General features: G+C 45.5%; 1 protein-coding gene across 2 annotated transcripts; it reads right to left on the reverse strand.

Moving 5' to 3' along the window:
• Window positions 1-1,806: 1,806 nt before the first annotated feature.
• On the reverse strand, window positions 1,807-12,738 carry vrk3 (VRK serine/threonine kinase 3). Of its 2 annotated transcripts, none has more exons than XM_018751405.1 (16): window positions 12,637-12,738; window positions 11,870-12,045; window positions 11,522-11,647; window positions 10,737-10,856; window positions 8,409-8,531; window positions 7,906-8,046; window positions 7,756-7,811; window positions 6,793-6,859; window positions 4,848-4,932; window positions 4,619-4,721; window positions 4,233-4,325; window positions 4,028-4,160; window positions 3,125-3,245; window positions 2,987-3,045; window positions 2,542-2,678; window positions 1,807-2,374 (listed from the first exon to the last, which is right to left on the reverse strand). In XM_018751405.1, exons 2-16 carry the CDS (start codon window positions 12,030-12,032, stop codon window positions 2,369-2,371), a joined length of 1,533 nt encoding a protein of 510 aa, XP_018606921.1. In that variant the 5' UTR covers window positions 12,033-12,045; window positions 12,637-12,738; the 3' UTR covers window positions 1,807-2,368. The 2 variants fall into 2 exon arrangements, with proteins under 2 accessions (XP_018606921.1, XP_018606920.1); XM_018751404.1 differs by having other exon boundaries at window positions 11,870-12,061.
• Window positions 12,739-19,204: the final 6,466 nt, after the last annotated feature.

Here is a 19,204-nt window from a genome sequence, read left to right on the forward strand (position 1 = left end):
CATTACTGATAGCCCTTCGTCAACTCTTTGTTTAGCTGAGATATTTGGCTCGTTTTTCCTAGATGCTGACAGAGAATGGTGATTCCCTTGAGTACTGGTTGACAATTTTCTTTTTCTAGACAAATCACTTGATGTTGGAGCTTTGAGACGATCTAAAAGGGACACCATTTCGTTTTCCCTTACTGTTGTACTAGTACTGGAAGTTTGAGCTTTGGGGGTTTGCCTGTTGTCATGATCTGTATCCTCCATGTTGGACTGCACCAGGCATTGTGGGATACATTATGAAATAGTAAAGCTGCTGGATGATTAGCTTGCCAGCTCAGTAAAACTGAAGGAAATTCAGAGAAACCGTCAAAGTAGACTCAAAACTATGCTTAATTTTTCTAAATATCTCAAAAAATTTTAAATATCCCAAAAACTTCTAAATACCTTCAAAAAATATCCGGATATTTGTATCTAAGCCTACCCCAGACTAGACAAGATCAGACCAAATCACAGCACTGTTCCCAGTGGACATGTAGGTCAACCCCTCACAGCTTCGTGTAGCAAAAAATTGTTGCTTGTTTTTGGGTGTGTGTGTGTGAGAGGATGTTGATGTTTCCTTTGCCTTCTTTTCAGTGGTCAGAAGGGACATTTAAATATAGACATAATGAAAGAGCCACAGACATTTTCAACTTTGTTAGACCAGCCTGTGAAACATCACTGAGTCCTGCAGTGGGAGTTTCCAGCTTGCCTCCCCAACAAGGACTTAGTTCACATGCCCAGGGAGAGGTAACAAGGTCCTTGCGCCCAACCTGTCACACGTGTGTGCCGTATGTCCTGCGGAGGGCACTGTACCCTCATGTTGCCCAATTAATTCCAGCGACCCTCTTCTACTAAGAATAGGTGACCTTCGGGGGGGGGCACTGTCTGCCCCTATCTTACCTCCCCCTCCCGAGCTCCATCACCCTCCACCTCCAAACACCTTTCTCTCTACTGCCCCTTTGTGGCAGTAGCTGGAGACTAAACACCACTGTCCACCAGTGTCAGTGTGTCTGTTTGCTGACACTGTTTAACTCGCTGTCATTCTCTGAGCAGCTCAATCAGTTCAGGTCAACCGTACCACAGTAAGGCGTGAGTGTGAGCCAGTGTTACTGTGTGCCCTGAGAACCATCTGGTGAAACATCTAATGACGGCTGTAGCTCGAAGATGTGGCTCAGGTCTCCATCAGAATAGGACACATATAGCTGTCCTCACTGCGCACCAAACATGTTGTCCTGGGCAGGAGAGACACCGCTTCTGTTACATAAACTATTTCCATGACATTGATACAAAATTTGCCACTAAATATTTAATCCAAGTGTTGCAAAGACCAAATATAAGTGACATATACAGGCTGACAATGAGCCCTCTAGTGGAAGAAAGATGTATTGCATACACGTAATTACAGTTTCGAATGTAGGTAGCGTGGGTTTCTAACAACACTGCACTGGGACTTGGGTTTGAGTCTCGCTCATTAGTTTGCATGCTCTCCCCACATTCACGTGTAGGTTTTCTCCAGCTGCTCTGGTTTCCTACTAGAGTCTAAAGACATGTATTTCAGGCAGAGGGAGACTGTAAATTGCCCTTAGTGTGTGCATGTTTCAGTGCTGTACTGAATAGATGTGTGGCTGACTGTATGTAGTTTACTGTAGTGTAAGTAAAATTATAAATCACCTTGAATAAAGGAGTCAGTTAAATACTAGTTAATACATTACATTTATTTATTGACACTTTTCTCCAAAGCGATTTACAACATTAAGCTACCTTTACAATTACTTACCCATTTATACAGCTTTGAGAAGTGTCTCCTAAATTAATAAATGTAAATGTACTAATGAAAGCCCCTTGCAAATGTTGGCTACAAAAGGGTGTAAAGCATGAGTGCAGTGGAAAGCTTAGTGATTAGGACTAACTAGTACTCTGTGGTCAAAATATAGTAAACCTTTTAATTCAGTGTCTTACAAAAACTTTAAAAACACAGCAAAGACTAAAACAGTTGTGGAAAACACTTAAAAGCTTAAATTATGAACAGGCGGTTAATCTCCCAGGTCAAGACCAATAATTCATATACCCCCATAATTCATACAACCTCATAAAAATCTACCATAATGAAATGGAAATATTGAAAACTCCCCTCTCTGTAAACCCTGAACAAACACTAACAACTTAAATCCAGAGAACCCTGCCCCCACCTGTGCTAGAGGGACAACCACACTCTCTGTCTCTCTCCCAGTGAGCTAGCCTGTTAGAACTGTAAAGAATTACATGACTGCAGGACCACAGGAGCCCAGGATGCAGCTGGACTGTCTTACAGCAGGAGCTTCACCTGGATCTTCATTTGTGCTGGTCAGAGCTAGAAAGAAAAATCTTTTTAGTTAGGGGTCAGTAGCAGTGTGGTAGTGTTTGGTTCTCTCACTCACAAAAGAAAATCGGTCAAGGAGATGCTATTTCTCCGAAAACAGGGCACAGCAGAGAGGCGGTATGGTCACAGAGTCACTCACACCCAGACGGTGCCCTTACCTTCATGTCAAGAGGCTGGTGTTGTGATGCCCCCTGTTGTTTCAAGGCCTCCTGTAGACCCTCCCGGAGCTGCTGGTAGTCTGGTTGCTCAGTGTACTGGAGTGCCATAACCTGGGACAGGTAGAGCTGCACAGCACCTGGATGCATGAGCAGGTGACTCAAGGGCTATGCCACCAGCCAGGTGGAGTTTTTCACAGGCCTCTGGTACTACGGGTTTGGCCAGCAGGTGGTAACAAACCAGTTCAAGCTGTCAGCTTACAATCTGATGGATCCGAGTTTGAATCCCACTACCTGCTGTAGCTCCCCTGACTCCCCTTACTGTTGCAGTAAAAATGACCTTGTTGCATAAATGGGTAAATCACTGTAAAGTTGTCAGATGACTACTGGTTAATAATTATATATTCAGATAGTTAATTTCTCTATCAGGGGCCATACAGTGACTCACCTGGAACTATCTTCTTCCCGAAACAGTGTCTCAGCAGGGCCTGGACATCATTCACATACCTGTGTGAACCAAGCAAGATCTGTGACCCCTGAGTGGTGACTGCCATCCATCTGCTTTCTGATCTTTGACCTCCCTCACCTCTCCTTCTCCACGGCGACCCTGGATGGGCTGTTGGTCAGTGCGCTCCAGGGCAGGTGTCCAGTCAGCCACCGCAGCATGCAGTAGGCTAGAGCCTGGAGGTCACTGCGGCGTGAAGGGCCTGAAAGCAAGAGGGTGCAGTGCGGCTTTACCTCTCAGAAAGCAGCTGTGTATGTGTACATTGCCAGGACACACTGACAAATGTAGCTGGTAGTTGTTGGTCAAAAAGTAGCTGCCTAATGTCCTGCAGTTCAAAGCACCTGTGTTTGACAGTTACCGCAGCTTCTCAACTTACAAACACTACTGAGACTACAAGTCTGCTCAGAATTCTGTCTGTAACTCCAAAGTCCCTAACCACTAAGTAACAGTCAATAAAAGGTGAATAATTACACACATCCCTCTTTAACTTCTGTGAAAATGTTGGATATTAATAAAACGAAAATACTTTAAGACTTTTTTGTTTTAATGTATATTCACTTTGTGTAACAAAATGAAAATTAAATTAAAATGGCTCAAAATTAAAAAACATAAACTTCTATTCAATGCTGACTGATGAACAATTCATTCCATAGACATGTTCAAAGTTCTTCATCTTGTTATTTACACTGAGGAATATGAAACAGGAGAAGTAAACACCAAGGAAGTGAGGTGAATTAAGGTGGTTCCACACTACTGTTTTATTTACTGCCATCTGTCGTCTCAGTCAGTAAACACAAATCATAACAGACAGAAATAAACTTTCTGAAAAAAGTGAATAATTGTAAAAACTGGTATCTTCAAAAATTTCTACCATTTCCATGTGTAACATAAGGACCCAGTGTGTGAGTAAAAAAAAGGACATTTTACAATGTCCTACTGCTCAAAGCCAACAGAAGACTGTCGATGGCAGACCAAAGGCCTCACCAACTCCTTTGTGCAAGTCCATGCTGATGAACTCCATGGCACCCTCGTGTGGTGTGCGGCTGCCCTCTCGGTATTCCACGTGCTTCCCTCCTGGACAGTAGCGGAAGGCGTGGCAGTACCCTGCCAGGTACACCTAGGAGGCATGTACAGGGTGAGGTGTGGCAGTGCTCTGGGGCTGCACTGGCGTGTTATGACATACACACACCTGTGTGGTGTCTGCTGGGTTCACGTACACGTTCTCAGCGTGGATGTCTGCGTGTACGTATTCATTCTCATGGATGTACTCCAGCACATCCAGCTAGGGGAGACAGATGAGAATCACCAGCAGAGTTAAACAGCAACACGAGGGTCTAGAACCCTGGTCAGTATGGTCACAGGAGGACCGTGAGTCTGAGCAACTCGAATGCAACATGAGAAAAAATGACCATGCTAATATTTCATTGTCCGAATGTCCTTCATTCCACCCTTATCCTTATGTCATTATTAAAGTGAACTATGTTGAGTTTGTCCAACATCCTGCTACCTCCCCATGATGTCTAGGGGACCACCCACCACATGAGCCAGTCTCCAGCAGGCAAGAGATCAACTCACCATATGGCAGGCAAGCTGGAGCACGGCCTTCTGGGAGAGCAGCTCTCCTTGCTCCTCCAAGAGTGACTGCAAGGTCCGGCCCATATTGGGGAAGATCAGGAACCTGTGGAGCCACAGGAGTCTACGTATAAAGCACAGGAAGCAAACAAACGGGCTCACTCACTCACTCACTCACTCACTCACTCACTCACTCACTCACTCACTCACTCACTCACTCACTCACACACACCGGTATGTGTCTGCATGCAGTCCAAAGCCCTCGCAGACAGGGATGCCCAGGAAGTTCATCTTGTTGAGCTTCTTCCACTTCTCCACTAGGGGGAGACAATAGACAATGAGCAGAATGTCTGAGATTCCCAATAGTGAAGCTCTGTGAAGTTGGCTCCCCCATAAACAGCACAAATGAAGAAAACCTGATGATTCGTTAGTGCTACATTTGTGTCGTTTTGTGCTGTAAAAATTTGAATTTGTGCCATTGCATTTTTTTGAGATATTAACATTTATTTATTTCAGAAGTGACCTCACTCCAGCCTCTACAATGTTGCAGAAAGTCGAATTTGGGCTCGTTCATTTGTGCCACATTTGTGCCAATTCGTGCTGTTCAAACTTCAGTTCCATCTCTGTTACTTCTGGAGATAATAGAGATTGTTTACCCTGGAAGTGATGTCAGCAGCCCCCTACAATGCTGCAGACACTAGAATTAGGGCTCATTCATTAGTTAATTTGTGCCGTTTGTGATGTTTAAACCGCGATTCTACCTCCTTTGTTTCTGGAGATATACATGGTTGTTTACATGACACGTGACCTCACTCCAGCCCCTCTACAATACCACAAAAACTCAAACTCAGGCCCATTCGTTAGTGCTACATTTGTGCCGATTTGTGCCGTTCGAACCGTGGTCCCATCTCTTTAACTTTTTCAGATACAAAAAGCATAGTATTTCGTGTGATGTCACCCGGAACCGTAAAGATGGCCCCCCCTACAAATGACACAAATAAAGAGAGGCATATTTTTCGTTAGTGCTACCTTTTAGAGACAATGGAGGTTGTTTACACTGGAAGTGACGGCACCAGCCCCCCATAATGCCGCAGACACTCGATTTCAGGCTCATTCATTAGTGCTACGTTTGCGCCGATTTCTGTTGTTCGAACCGCAGTTCCATTGCTTCTTAAATATTAAGGGATATATTACACGACATCACTGCTGTATCTCAGATTTCAGGTATTAGTGATTATATGACACATTATTTCTGGCAATATTATAACATGTACATTACGACTTGCAGTCCGTAACTGCCAATACTTTTACCTGTGCCACTTCACTCACCGGTCCAAGTTGTGGCCAGACACAATGGAAAAACTGCTGCTGTTCAATGAACAGTATTGATTTACCAAGGTCAACACAACGAGTGGGAAAAAAACAACTGTTAATGTTGACGACAACAGAACTCAAAACGTACAAATTCACTGCAATGTTTCCAGCGGCCTGTGTACACTACTCATGTGTTGTTCTGTGAAACAATGCCGACTTAATAGAAAAAATTGCTCGTTCTCTTGTACATGTTTTGAAGTTATTTGACTTTGGCGGTAACGTCTCCCTGAAAGCCTATAGTTAAAATTACAGGCATGACAATGAAAAATACAACTTTACAAAGAATCTGGAAAATTTGCAAACTAGTCAGGACTAAATGATTGTTGTTATGAATACTTTTAAACTAAGCTTACATACGCAGTACATCACACAAAATACTACCCTGTATATCTGAAAAAGTAAAAGAGATAGGACCGCAGTCTGAACTGCACAAATGGGCACAAATGTAGCTCAAATGAATGAGCCCAAATCTGAGTTCCTGGAGCATTTCAGGGGAGCTGGAGTGACATCACTTCCAAAATAAATGTTAATATCTCAAAAATTGGAACGGCTCAAATTCTAATTTTTACAGCACAAAATGGCACAAATGTAGCACTAATGAATCATAAGGCTTTCTTCATTTGTGCTGTTTGTAGGGGGGGCAACGTTACGAAGCTCAATGGTGATGCTGGGCACACACATCTTAACCACAGGCTCATACAGTTAAAGGGACAGACATGTTGTGCTCTGACAAACAGTGAGACTGTGACACCTCACGAACCCCTTTGTTACCCCAAAGGGAGCTCTCAGAGCTGCCTCCTCACCTGATGCAGGCTTGGCCGCTCTCTGCAGGAAGTTCTGCTCGTTGAAGATCCTCCCATCCTTGGCACCCTGGGGACAGGAGCACGATACACTGGACGATCAACTGGAAGACACTCAGCAGGAGGTACACACACAGCTGTGTTCATTCTAGTGTAAATACAATGTAAATACCAAGCTAAGGTGCAACTGCTACCAGGACCAAAACTGCATAGTCACATGAAAGGTTCTTAGTTCTGTCTGGAGGGATGGGGGTCAGAGAGAGTAACACACTGCCTTTGAACCCAAAGGATCAGGGTTCAAATTCCATTTGCTGCTGCACTACCCTTGATCAAGGTACTTGCCCTGAAGTAATACAGTAAAAATTACTCTGATGTAGAAACAAGTACATCGGGGTAAGTAGCTGAACATTTCATGTTGCCGTGGACACAGGTGACAGCTAAACGAATGTATCTAATGATTTGACGTAACATGAGGCTTATATTCCACTAATGCTTCATAGATGGGGGTGCGGTGGCGCAGTGGGTTGGACCACGGTCCTGCTCTCCGGTGGGTCTGGGGTTTGAGTCCCGCTTGGGGTGCCTTGCGACGGACTGGCGTCCTGTCCTCGGTGTGTCCCCTCCCCCTCCGGCCTTACGCCCTGTGTTACCGGGTAGGCTCCGGTTCCCCGCGACCCCGTATGGGACAAGCGGTTCCGAGAATGTGTGTGTGTGTGTGTGTGTGTGTGTGTGAGTGAAATAAAGCAGTGAAGAAAAAATGTGACAAAGTCATGAGAACGAAGAGCTTTTCTAGACCCAAAGTCAACATGGTACAGCACTTACTGCACTGTGGCTGGTTCTGCTAGTCCCCAAAGGGACTGTGAGGAAAAACATCCTGAAATTTACAACAAATGACAACAAATAAAAATGTTCAGATGGGAAACAGCACAGACACATGGTGGGCAGTGTGACCATCACATTGCCACTCACCAGCTTCAGGATGTACTCGTAGCCCAGTGAGGACCCTCTCGCGGTCACCTGCTGGACTGCAGGGTCACAGGAGACAGAAATACAGTGGTGAAGGGGACGTCTCCCTACAGACCTGTGTCTCCTCTGACGATGACAGCGGGACCACCTCACCTGCGTAGACAAGCTCCGCCTCATTTTGACTCAAGAGTTCCAGCAGTATCCACTTCCTGCCAGCTGTGTCACTCAACTGCTCGCTCTCAGGCAGTGGCTCCAGGGAGTTCACCCGTTTTGCTTTCTTTGCTTTGCCTTTGGCTGCGATGAAGGGCAAGCAGGATGACAGGAAGAAACAGATAAGGACCAACATGTGGCGACCCCTCGGTGGCATGCCATGACTCTGGAACCCCACTTCCGCTCCCTCTTTCTGTTGACTGCCTCTCTACACTCTCTTGGGTTCCAATTTCACATGCTGCTTGTTCTAATAATGTGTGAAGCAAAGATCTGGTCCTGAGGAGCACTAAGGGTAACTCCCCAGGCCACTCAGTGCTCCACCCAACCAACTTCTCCATAACACAACTCACTTAGAGAGGGTGGACAAAAACTGGCACACTATGTCCCCCCAAGAGCAGGAATGGAGCCCTCAAAGAGGGGCAAGTAGATGACAGCAGGCTGCTCACCAGCAGAGGGCGATCTAGTGGAGCTGGAAGATGAGGGCAAAGGGCTCAGCGCCTCCTCCTGCTTCACTACCAGGGACCCCCTCTTTCGCTTCTGTGGAGATGAAGAGGCTTCAGGGCTTTGAGCTGAAAATACAGGTCATCAAAAGACAAGAGAGAATACTGAATAACAATGTAACAGGGTGGCAAGGCACAGGCACCTTACAGGACCTGGGTGGTACGAGAGAACATGGGTTTGATCTCAGTCTGTGTGGGGTTTGCATGTTCTCCCATTGTCTGCATGGGTTTCTTCTGGATGCTCCAGTTTCCTCCCATAGTCCAAATACCTGCAGTTCAAGTACACTGATGATGCTAAATTGTCTGTAGTGAGTATGTACATGTGTGGCTACCCTGCAATGGACTGACATCCTGTCTAGGGTGAACCCCTCAGCCTTGCACCCAATCCTTCCAGGACAGGGTCCAGATCACTAGGACTCTGCTCAGAACAAATGGTTACAGAAATTGGAGGGATACTATTGTACCCCCGCATCATACTCAACTTGGAAAAAATCAGCTGATAACCTCCAAATGCACATATTCCTCAAAATACAGGGACTATTTGTTCATCAAAATCGTTAGTTGAATATACTTTCTGAGGGGGTCGAATTATTGATTTTGAGCAATGATGGGAAAGCACATTTCAAGCTCCAAAGACTTTTTTTTGCCCAAATTATATTTTTATTTATATTTGGTTGAATTTTTAAGAAACCTATTGTTTCAACCTCTGGTTTAAACTGTGGGTCTCATTTTGAAGAAATGTTTCACTGTTGAATATGTCATATTTCTATTTTTGGATTAAAAACACAGAACACTGCTTCCTTTTCTGCTGCAGGTGTGGAGCACAGCATGTGTTTTACCTGGTTTTCAAACCTCCTTTTATCTCTCTCTCTCTCTCACTCACCAACTCAAGTTTCCTTAACCACTTGTCAAAGTCAGGGTTGCAGCATGTCCTGGAAGCAAGGGCACAAGACTAAATATGATATGCCCAGGGTGGGACACCAGTGACAGCAGTTGGGCTGATACAGTACTTGGACTGTACAAGATCCCACAGGTTCAATCCCCGCTCAGTATGTATGGAGTTTACATGTTCTTGTGTTCATCAGGTCTCCTCACAGTCCAAAGACATGGAGACGTTCCATGCTGAGCTGGGGATCCAAGATGCCATTTAGCAACATAATCATTATTACTTGTTACACTGGCTTAGAATTGTTACTTTCTAGAATGCCCAGGAGGGGTGGGCAACCACTGGTCCATGGACCCCCAGAGGTTTTTTTCAGTTGGGAGTTTTTGTTCCTTTCCCCGGTGGCCAGTAGGCATACTTATAGCTCTATAAAACTACTTTATTATGGTAGCCATTAGTCGACTGCCTTCTTTGTATCTGTTTTTCTTGCCTTATGCTTGTGTTAAAGCACTCTGTGTCACTGCGTGAGAAGAGCGCTCTATAATGTGTTTGGTGCCATTGCAGCAGCCAGAGAGAACTTTCCCAGGGGAATTTATGAAGTATGATTATTATTATTATTATTGAACAGGGTTTAATCTCTGAGGATACTATTATAATAGCCACCAGAATGAGTGTTGTGTTTGTAAACTAAACAACAACTCTAGAAACACCCTCAGGAGAAGGAACACACAGAACATCTCTTACATGTTTTTTAAAATGCACTTTTAATGTTCCAATCGTGTTTTTATCCAGGTGTCTTTAGAGCAGCCTGCAGCGATTCAGAGCTGTACAACAACTGGCCTTACCATAGATTGACTGGTTTTCTCTAAAAACTACTGGATGAAATAATGCAACTTTCTGGCTTTATTTTAATTGTTTGTATTATCTGAACTTTTTATGACTGTTTTATGACACCTTGTTGAACTGTTGTGTACTAATGAAAACTGCACAAAAACTGTATTTCACTGGTCACTTTAAAAACAGGGGCTTGGGGCTTGAAATAACATTTACATTTAATATAGAGCAAAGACCACCGGTGTTCTTACATCAACTCCTTGTTCACCTGTTGTCAAATGACCACGAAACCAACAACAAATGCTGTTGTACTGAATTTTTAAGCCCTCCGCTAAAAAAGAATTTACATAAGAGCTGCAGTGTATATTTATAGTATGGGATGCTGTTACATGAAGGCCATGAGTAACTGAAACAGCCACTTCATGAATCCTTAAACAACAGTTAGGTACATATAGAAGTCTGCAAGCTTTCTCAAATCTTTTACACACTGCACACTGCGCTGCGTATTCCAGTGCGGCGAGTGCAGCACACCGTGGGAGACACAAGGCAGTGCTCACCTGCAGATGATGACTTGCTGCCCCCTGTCATCAGGGCTTCTGAGCTCAAGTCCTTTTCCTGTTTCACTTTTGAGGACACCTGGAGTTTCTGTGGTGACACCAAGGGCCAAGTGCTCTGACCTACCAATGTGAGAAGTTTCTTTAGGGCAGATTTAATGAAACTGCAAGGACACAGAGTTTAAAACTCTGTTTATCTCACAACAAACTCTGTGCAACTACTTGTCCAGGCCATGGTGATATCCCGCTTGGACTACTGCAACTCTCTCCTGTCTGGCCTTCCAGCTACTGCCATCAAACCACTACAGCTAATACAGAATGCTGCTGTATGAGTTGTGTTTGACTTGCTGAAGCGTCCCCACGTACTACATACAGTATACTGTATATATACATTGTGTGAGATTGTGTGTGTGTGTGTGTGTGTGTGTGTGTATATATATAATATTGACGATTCCTTCCTAGTAATTACATATATATATATATATATAATTACTAGGAAGGAATTGTCGATATATATATATATAATTACTAGGAAGGAATTGTCGATATATAGATAAAGTTTTATGCAGCTACTCGTGTGATGTACATTGATTCATGCACAAATGCACAAATTGTATTTCCTAGGAGTTGTACGTCGCTTTGGAGAAAAGCGCCTGCTAAATGAATAAATGCACCTTTCCAGTGGTCATTTAGTAGGAGTTATTAAAGTCATCTTTATGAGGACCAGACAAGGAGGCGTGTTACCACAGTATAGTACAGCTCTACCCCACAAGGTTTCCACACCTCACCTGTGACCAGAGGATCCTGGGCCAAAGCAAGAGGTGGTGCAATCTGGGAGCTGATGCCACCCTGTCGCCCACCCCTAGATGCAGCCTGGCGAGTCCTGTGCATTGGGGGGCGGCTAAGGGCAGTGCCTAAATAAAACAGGGACAAAGACAGTCTGCATCCCACCTTTCAGCCTGACTAAACATTGAAAATCCACCCACTTCATGCTTTAAAGAAAGTGTAAATCAGGTAGTAAATTGAGCTCCACAGTGCCCCCTTGGCCCAGCCCTGCTTACCACTGGGCCGTGGGACCGTTACTCATGTCTTTATTTTCGGAAAAGTATTCACAGAACCTGGGTCTGTCTTCCTACCTCCAACGGTCATGTCTGAGAGCTTCGAGGAGTTCACGTTGTGCTTCTGGGCGGTCTGGGACTCAGTGTCTCCGTCGCAGGGAAGCTTCTCCCCGCAGGAAGGGCAGAACTTGAATCCGGCCTGCAGCTTGGTGCCACAGTGGGGGCAGAAATGGAGGATCATGGCGTCTCTGAAACTGAGAGGCCCGACAGCTACGAGTGATGAGATGGTAGTGTGTTAGTTAGACCCACTACCTTTGCACCCAAATGTCACAGGTTCAACTCCTACCTCTAGCTGTAGCACCCTTAACCAATTTACATACCCTAATTGCCCCAGTGAAACTACTCAGCTGTATAAATATGTAAATAACTGTAATTATTTTAGCACTGTAAGTTGCTTTGGAGACAAGTGTCAATTGTCAATTAAATGAATACATTTAAATGAGAAGCAGTGTCTGAAGAGCCCTGCCTGCCCCCCGGAGTAAGGTGGTCACGTGCGGGGGTGTCACTGTCTAGGGTGTCATTTTCACAAACGGTTTCCACCGCTCAGTAAATATAAACTGTTTAGCGAACTGGAGTGTTCCCCAGCGGACTTACACACACATTTATTCTACACTACAGTAACACTGAGGACACCGGCGACATCATCATCGGCGACACACACGCCGGTACCCGCCGGGTCAGTGAGTTTGTGTTATGTTACTCTCGCGTAATGAAGGAGTGGAAGAGAAACTGGGTAAAAAGGAGTCTTTGAGCGGTTACCGCTCATTCACTCTACACTGTTTTACCTGAGAGCGTGCAGGGACAATCAAACTGGGACTGAGTCGTGTCCAGGTCTTACATTGTCACACTGTTCGCAGTTACTTTCCTTTGCTGTTCCCGTCAGATCAGATAACAGGAAGTCACGTGGCAGTGACGAGTGAAGCGCGAGCGCGCTGGGCCAAACCGTACGGAGCACGAAACGCATTTCTCCTCTTTCGTGGAAAATAATAACACACACACACACACACACACACTTTCTGAACCGCTTGTCCCATCCGGGGTCACGGGGAACCGGAGCCTAACCCGGCAACTCAGGGCGTAAGGCTGGAGGGGGAGGGGACACACCCAGGACGGGACGCCAGTCTATCGCAAGGCACCCCAAGTGGGACCCACCAGAGAGCAGGACCCGGTCCAATCCACTGCGCCAGACTCGAACCCCAGACCCACAAGAGAGCAGGACCCAGTCCAACCCACCGCGCCCCCATAATAATAATAATAATAATAATAAGAAGAAGAAGAAGGCCACATTTTCAATAACCGTTTCTCCTGATTCAGGGTTGTGGTGGTCCAGAGCCTATCCCTGAAGCATTGGGTGCAAGGCGGCGGAGGGTACACTCCGGACAGGACACTAGTTCATCGATTCGCGGGGTAGCCACACACGTACACACTCACCCATTCCAACACTATGAGAAATGTAGCATCACCAGTTCACCTAGACTGCATGTCTTTGGACTGTGGGAGGGAATTAGAGCACCACGCACTACAAGAACATGCAAACTACATCAACTGAACCGGATTGGAACCTAGGACTGAACAGCTCACCCTTTGTAACGCAGCAGCATTACTCACTGTGCCTCCATGCTATAATATTATTATTATTATTATTATTATTATTATTGGGGCAGCAGGTTTGGCCGGTGCCCGCTGTGTGGCAGGCCTGTGTTGCTTAGTAGGCTCCAGCTCGCTGCGATCGGGAGAAGCGGTTGTTGATGCTGATTGGTATTATTATTATTATTATTATTATTATTATTGTTATTGTTGTTGTTGTCCTTGTCAACCTTCATCTAAAACACAAGCCTTACAAAGTATTTTTTATTAACAAAGGAATGCCATCATCTACCTGCTGAGCAGAGCTTCCTCCTAACTGGGCAAGGCAGGCAGTGCTGTGAGGATCATGTTCCCTAGATTTTCCAGTGTCTTAAACATTTTATAATCTGGGCTGTTGGGAGAGAACCTTCAGTCACTGCAGGTGGACACATCTGTTGTCCTGAATTATGGACTACTTGACTGGTATACTACCTGGCTGTGTGCCAGACAGGGGTATGAGTAGTATGGCAACCCTTGAAGGATCACTTTTGGCTACTGTCCTGTCCACCCTGTACACCCTGAACTTTAGACACAACATTGAGTCGTATTATCTACAGAAGTTCTTAGATAATCAGCATTAGCTGGGTGCATCAGGGATGGACAGGAGGACAAGAGTAGCAACATAGTGGAGGACATTGTTCTGTGGTGCAAATAGAACCACTTGCAGCTCAAGATCAGAAAGTCTACGGAGAAGGTGGTGTACATCAGGAGGTACAAGCATCCACTGTGTTCATTGACCTTTAGTGGAAAGAAAATGGGAAAGTAGAAATACTTGTGGGACATCTGGACAACCTGCTGGACTCTGTCAACACTGAGACTGTATAAAAGGGGCAAGAGTTGCCCTCACTTCCCAAAGAGACTTGGGTCTTTTGGAATTTGTAGGTCAGTGCTGCAGATTTTCTACCAGTGTGTTGCAGTGGTTTCAGCCCTTATGTGCTGGACCAGTGCTGTTTCTACAGGTGACTCCAACAGACTGAATAGACTACCGAGGATAATTGGCTCAGTCTGGGGAGTTGGATTCTCTGGAGGAAGTGGTGCAGAAAAGGACTCTAAACAAACTTCTGTCCATCATGGCCAGTAACTCAAACCCTCTGCACACACATGCATGTTTGTATGTATGTATCTACCTGTCTGTCGCTACACCAGTTACTGGCTGAAACAAAAAACACTAAACCTCAGTTGTCCAAACATTTACACAAAACGTACCTTTATGACTGTGTAACAATTCAGGAATACGACACTTGCTTTTAATTTATGTTGCTCTCATGGTTGTCTGTACTGAAAATATTTAGATATATTATGTTTCTTTCTGTCTGCCAGTAACATGTGGGGTGTCCAGTAGTTTCACTGTGAAAAGGTATCCACAGCCAGGCCATGGGACTGTGGGCCATGGGAGGCACCTGTGCTTTGAGGTCAGCGCTGCGTACTCAGCTTACAAGGACTATAAGGAATCCAGAAATGTGTTTATTATCTTTAATAGGGACAGGTCATCATACCAACCTCCCACAGAGAGGACTGAACCAGGCAGGTTAAGTTGTCCCAGGATGGGGGACATTGGTCACCAAGGGATGCTGCTCCCCTCCCAGTCTGCCATCATGCCATTGTCTTTGTCAGTGAGAGACCAGATGACATGCAACCATGGGCACTGACCTCCTGGAGCATGGAGGCCTGAGAAGGGTGGACACATAACCAAATCAGCACACACATGGAGTCAGTTAAAGGACAGTGATACACACATCCTGTATGTGTGTTCAGTATGGAGCACTGATGGTCCCACACATAGCTCATAGTTGTTTGGAGCAGAAGGAGGCCACAGCGGTTAGCAAGCACAGGTAGAGAGAACCACTGCATGGCTGCTGACCTCCTGACTTCCTGAACTGCCCTTTTTTGCACTGCCCATTTCATTGTTCAGATTCTTAGCAGAAGATCTTCTCCAATGTGATTTAATTACACTGAGGTTGTTTATGCACTTTGTAAGGCTCGGTGAGGTGAATAACACGGATCAGCACTTCAGTATCAGGGATCTAAACCCTTGTGTGTCTTAATTTTCTAACACCCACTGCCTTTTCCTCAAGGAGTTTTTTTCTAAACTCTGCATGCAGGTTACCATATTTATTGCTGGGACAGAGCACCTGAATTCTCTGAATGCACTGGGCTCTGGGGAATACCTTGCTAGCATGGTAGGGGTACATCTGGGCAGTGGAGAAGGTCTTGGGACAGTTTGCTACAGAACCCAGCACAGAGGAGATAATGATGGTTGACTTGGTGCAGGACATTGTCATGCAGGCTCTTGACTGGGCTGCAGCTTTCTGTAGGAGTGGCAGAAATTCCAAGAAGTGATGTATTAGTGGTTTTCTGTGTGACATGAAGGCAGCTGACATGTGCTTTTCAGATTTCCTCCATGCAGAGAAAGGACAACCTGATGAAGGAGCTGCATTAAAAACCTTTTGTAGGGGGCAGCCAAGACACCAGAGATTACATTATATTTATTCATTTAGCTGGCACTTTTCTCCAAAGTAACTTACAGTGTGGGGGCGCGGTGGTGCAGTGGGTTGGACCGGGTCCTGCTCTCCGGTTGGTCTGGGGTTCCAGTCCTGCTTGGGGTGCCTTGCGACAGACTGGCGTCCTGTCCTGAGTGTGTCCCCTCCCCTTCCGGCCTTACGCCCTCAGTTGCCGGGTTAGGCTCGGTTCCCTGTGACCCCGTATGGGACAAACGGTTCAGAAAGTGTGTGTGTGTGTGTGTGTGTGTGTAATTTACAGTGTTAATCTACCTACAATCATTTATACAGTTGGTTAATTTCTGTGGAGCAATTTAGGGTAAGTACCTTGTTTAAGGTTACTACAGCCAGAGGTGAGATGGACCTGTGGGTCCAAAGAGAGCAGCTCTAACCACTATGCTAGAAGCTGTACTTAATAATTACTGCACTTCACTTTGGAGAAAAGTGTCTTCTAAATTAATAAATGTAAATGTACTAATGAAACCTCCTCGCAAATGATGGTTACAAAACAGTGTAAAACACAAGTGCAGTGGAAAGCTTAGTGAACAGTGACTAGGACCAACTACTGTAGTAACCACTACGCTACCAGCTGTCCCTATGATGGGGACAAAATGCCAATAGGGCATGAGCTCGAGGACTCAGTCTGTGCTGAAGAAGCCCTCTCAAGACCTATCACCACCCCAGGTCAGTAGAGAAACCCTTTCTTTATGCTCTTGAGCGTTCATTCCCTGTTGAGCTCAGACTCAGCACCTGAAGGCTGTTTGTTCATGTCTCAAGGTGGGAGTACTGAAGTGATCACTTTTCCCACGGGGCAAAAATGCTTAAGCAGCTTGGTTAACTTGACCAAATCACTGTCTTTGCAGAAATAAGAAGTGTTGCCCCAACTACCAGTCAGACCACTGACCAAACTGGGTCACTTGCTGGCAGTTTGGGACTTGTCAAAGACTCAGGTTTGTACAACCACTGACCAGCAGGGCCCCGGCCACATTGGTGATGTAGAGATTGCCCATGTTGCTGGGAGTCAGAGCACAATGGGGGACGTCTCATGTGTTTTTGGAAAATACCCTCATAAACTTTCCTTGTGATAACATACAACATTGTGGGGGGAGGTTGCATTTACTACTGCATTCATGACTTTTACAAACCAACATGCAACATGAAAGAAATGAGGGCAGAATGGGGTGAAGAATGAAGAAAGGGATAAATGTAGCCATGGCAGAGTCAAAATTCTGTTTTAATGTTATTTATTTTTTAATTATTTAATTTTATTATTTATTATTTATTTCTTAAAAACACACCCAGCAGGCAGCAACTCTCACTGCCCCCACTCAGGGGCTATATGACCATTCATAATTGTTCACAACTGCTCATAACCATTCATAACCTTTCATAAATGTTCATAGCAGTTTATAATCACTCATGGCCATTCATAACATGTCAACTGTTTGTAACTGCTCATAATCGTTCATAAGTGTTCATAAGTGTTCATAACCATTCAAAATCATTTATAATCTATCATAAATGCTCATAATCGCTTATCTCTGATTCCACTAGTCAGTGCAAGTGTTTCAGCAACCAAGGATCAGTGAACATGTGTAGTCAGCGATGACTCCTGTTTACCCCAGGTTCGAACATGTACGCTTGTCACAGGAAAGTGTCTTTTTCTGCAGTTCAGGACAAGGAAGATAGAAAGCAGACAGAAAAGGCAGAAGCTCAGAGTTCGACTGAAGCACCGCAGACTCACAGGGGATGACAGCATCATCAGCACAGAGAGGATGAACACGTATGGTGAGACCATACAGCACCTGTAAGTCATATGCCTCCGGTTTCAGAAAACCCACCTGAGATGAACTCTCTCTGGTGTCATTTTTTACATTTATTTAGCAGACGCTTTTCTCCAAAGCAACTTCCAATGAAATCTGTGTAGTGTTCTCAGCCCACATACCTTATTCCCCAAGGTGACACTGCTAAATACACTACTTATAATGGGTTACTCATCCATACATCAGTGAAACACACACTCTCTGTCACTCACACACTAGGGGTGAACCTGAAAAGCATGTCTTTGGACTGTGGGAGGAAACCAGAGCACCCAGAGGAAACCCACACAGACACAGGGAGAACATGCAAACTCCATACAGACTGAGTGGGGATTGATCCCATGTCCTTCTGCACAACAGAGACACTGTGAGACAGCAGTGCTACTTGCTGTGCAACCGTACCGCCTGTGTCACCGTACTTTAATGTCTGCAGCTATGTCTCTTGGGGGGTGCGGTGGTGCAGTGGGTTGGACCTGGTCCTGCTCTCTGGTGGGTCTGGGGTTCACGTCCCACTTGGGGTGCCTTGCGATAGACTGGCGTTCCGTCCTCGCTATGTCCCCACCCCCTCCAGCCTTACGCCCTGTGTTGCCGGGTTAGGCTCCGGCTCCCCTCGACCGTGTATGGGATAAGCGGTTCAGACGATGTGTGTGTGTGTGTGTGCGTGTGTGTGTTAGCTATGTCTCTTTCTCCTAATGTAATGCATAAATTGTACTTTTGCTGAGATGTATGTCGCTTTGGATAAAAGCTTCTGCTAAATGAATAAATGTAAATGTAAATGTCATGGAACTGAATTGCTGGTGAGCTCTGCATTTTGCTGAGTTGTGCTTCTGCCACTCAGCAAACAAAACAGCAGGTCTTCAGGCAGTAAACTGATCCTGTACTGGAGCCACAAAGTATTAATGAAACACCTGTAGGATGGAGTGTAAAACAGAAGGGGCCTCAAACTGCACAAGTAGTGAATGGTGCTGGGGGGGTGAGTGCCAAACAGAATTAATATTACTATTAACCACTTATACAGAAACTCTGCAGAGCTGTCTTTTGATGTGAACTTACAATCTTTTGGTTGCCCCCCTCCTCTGGTTCCTTTGTTCTGATATATGACCAGGCTTGAGGGCACCATACAAACAGATTGTCAGGGAGCCTATTGCCGTGGCAATCACTCTGCCCAGGGTTGGATGCTGTGCCAGGTGGAGGCGTTTCCCTGCAGAACAGGTATGGGAGGAATGCTGTGGGCTTCAACCACTGCAATGATGGGCCTCCCTGCCAGGTGAGCCCCAGGGCTGCGTGGCTGGTCTAGCAGCATGCCTCCCCTGCGCACAGCACAAACCGCATGCCAGGTTATGTCACAACCTGCAACGTCATGCATAGCAACCGGAGCCTCAAGGTGACCCAGGTGGTCAGTGTGAATC

This window comes from Scleropages formosus, chromosome 1 (assembly GCF_900964775.1).
Source record: "Scleropages formosus chromosome 1, fSclFor1.1, whole genome shotgun sequence".
Taxonomy (NCBI): Eukaryota; Metazoa; Chordata; class Actinopteri; order Osteoglossiformes; family Osteoglossidae; genus Scleropages; species Scleropages formosus.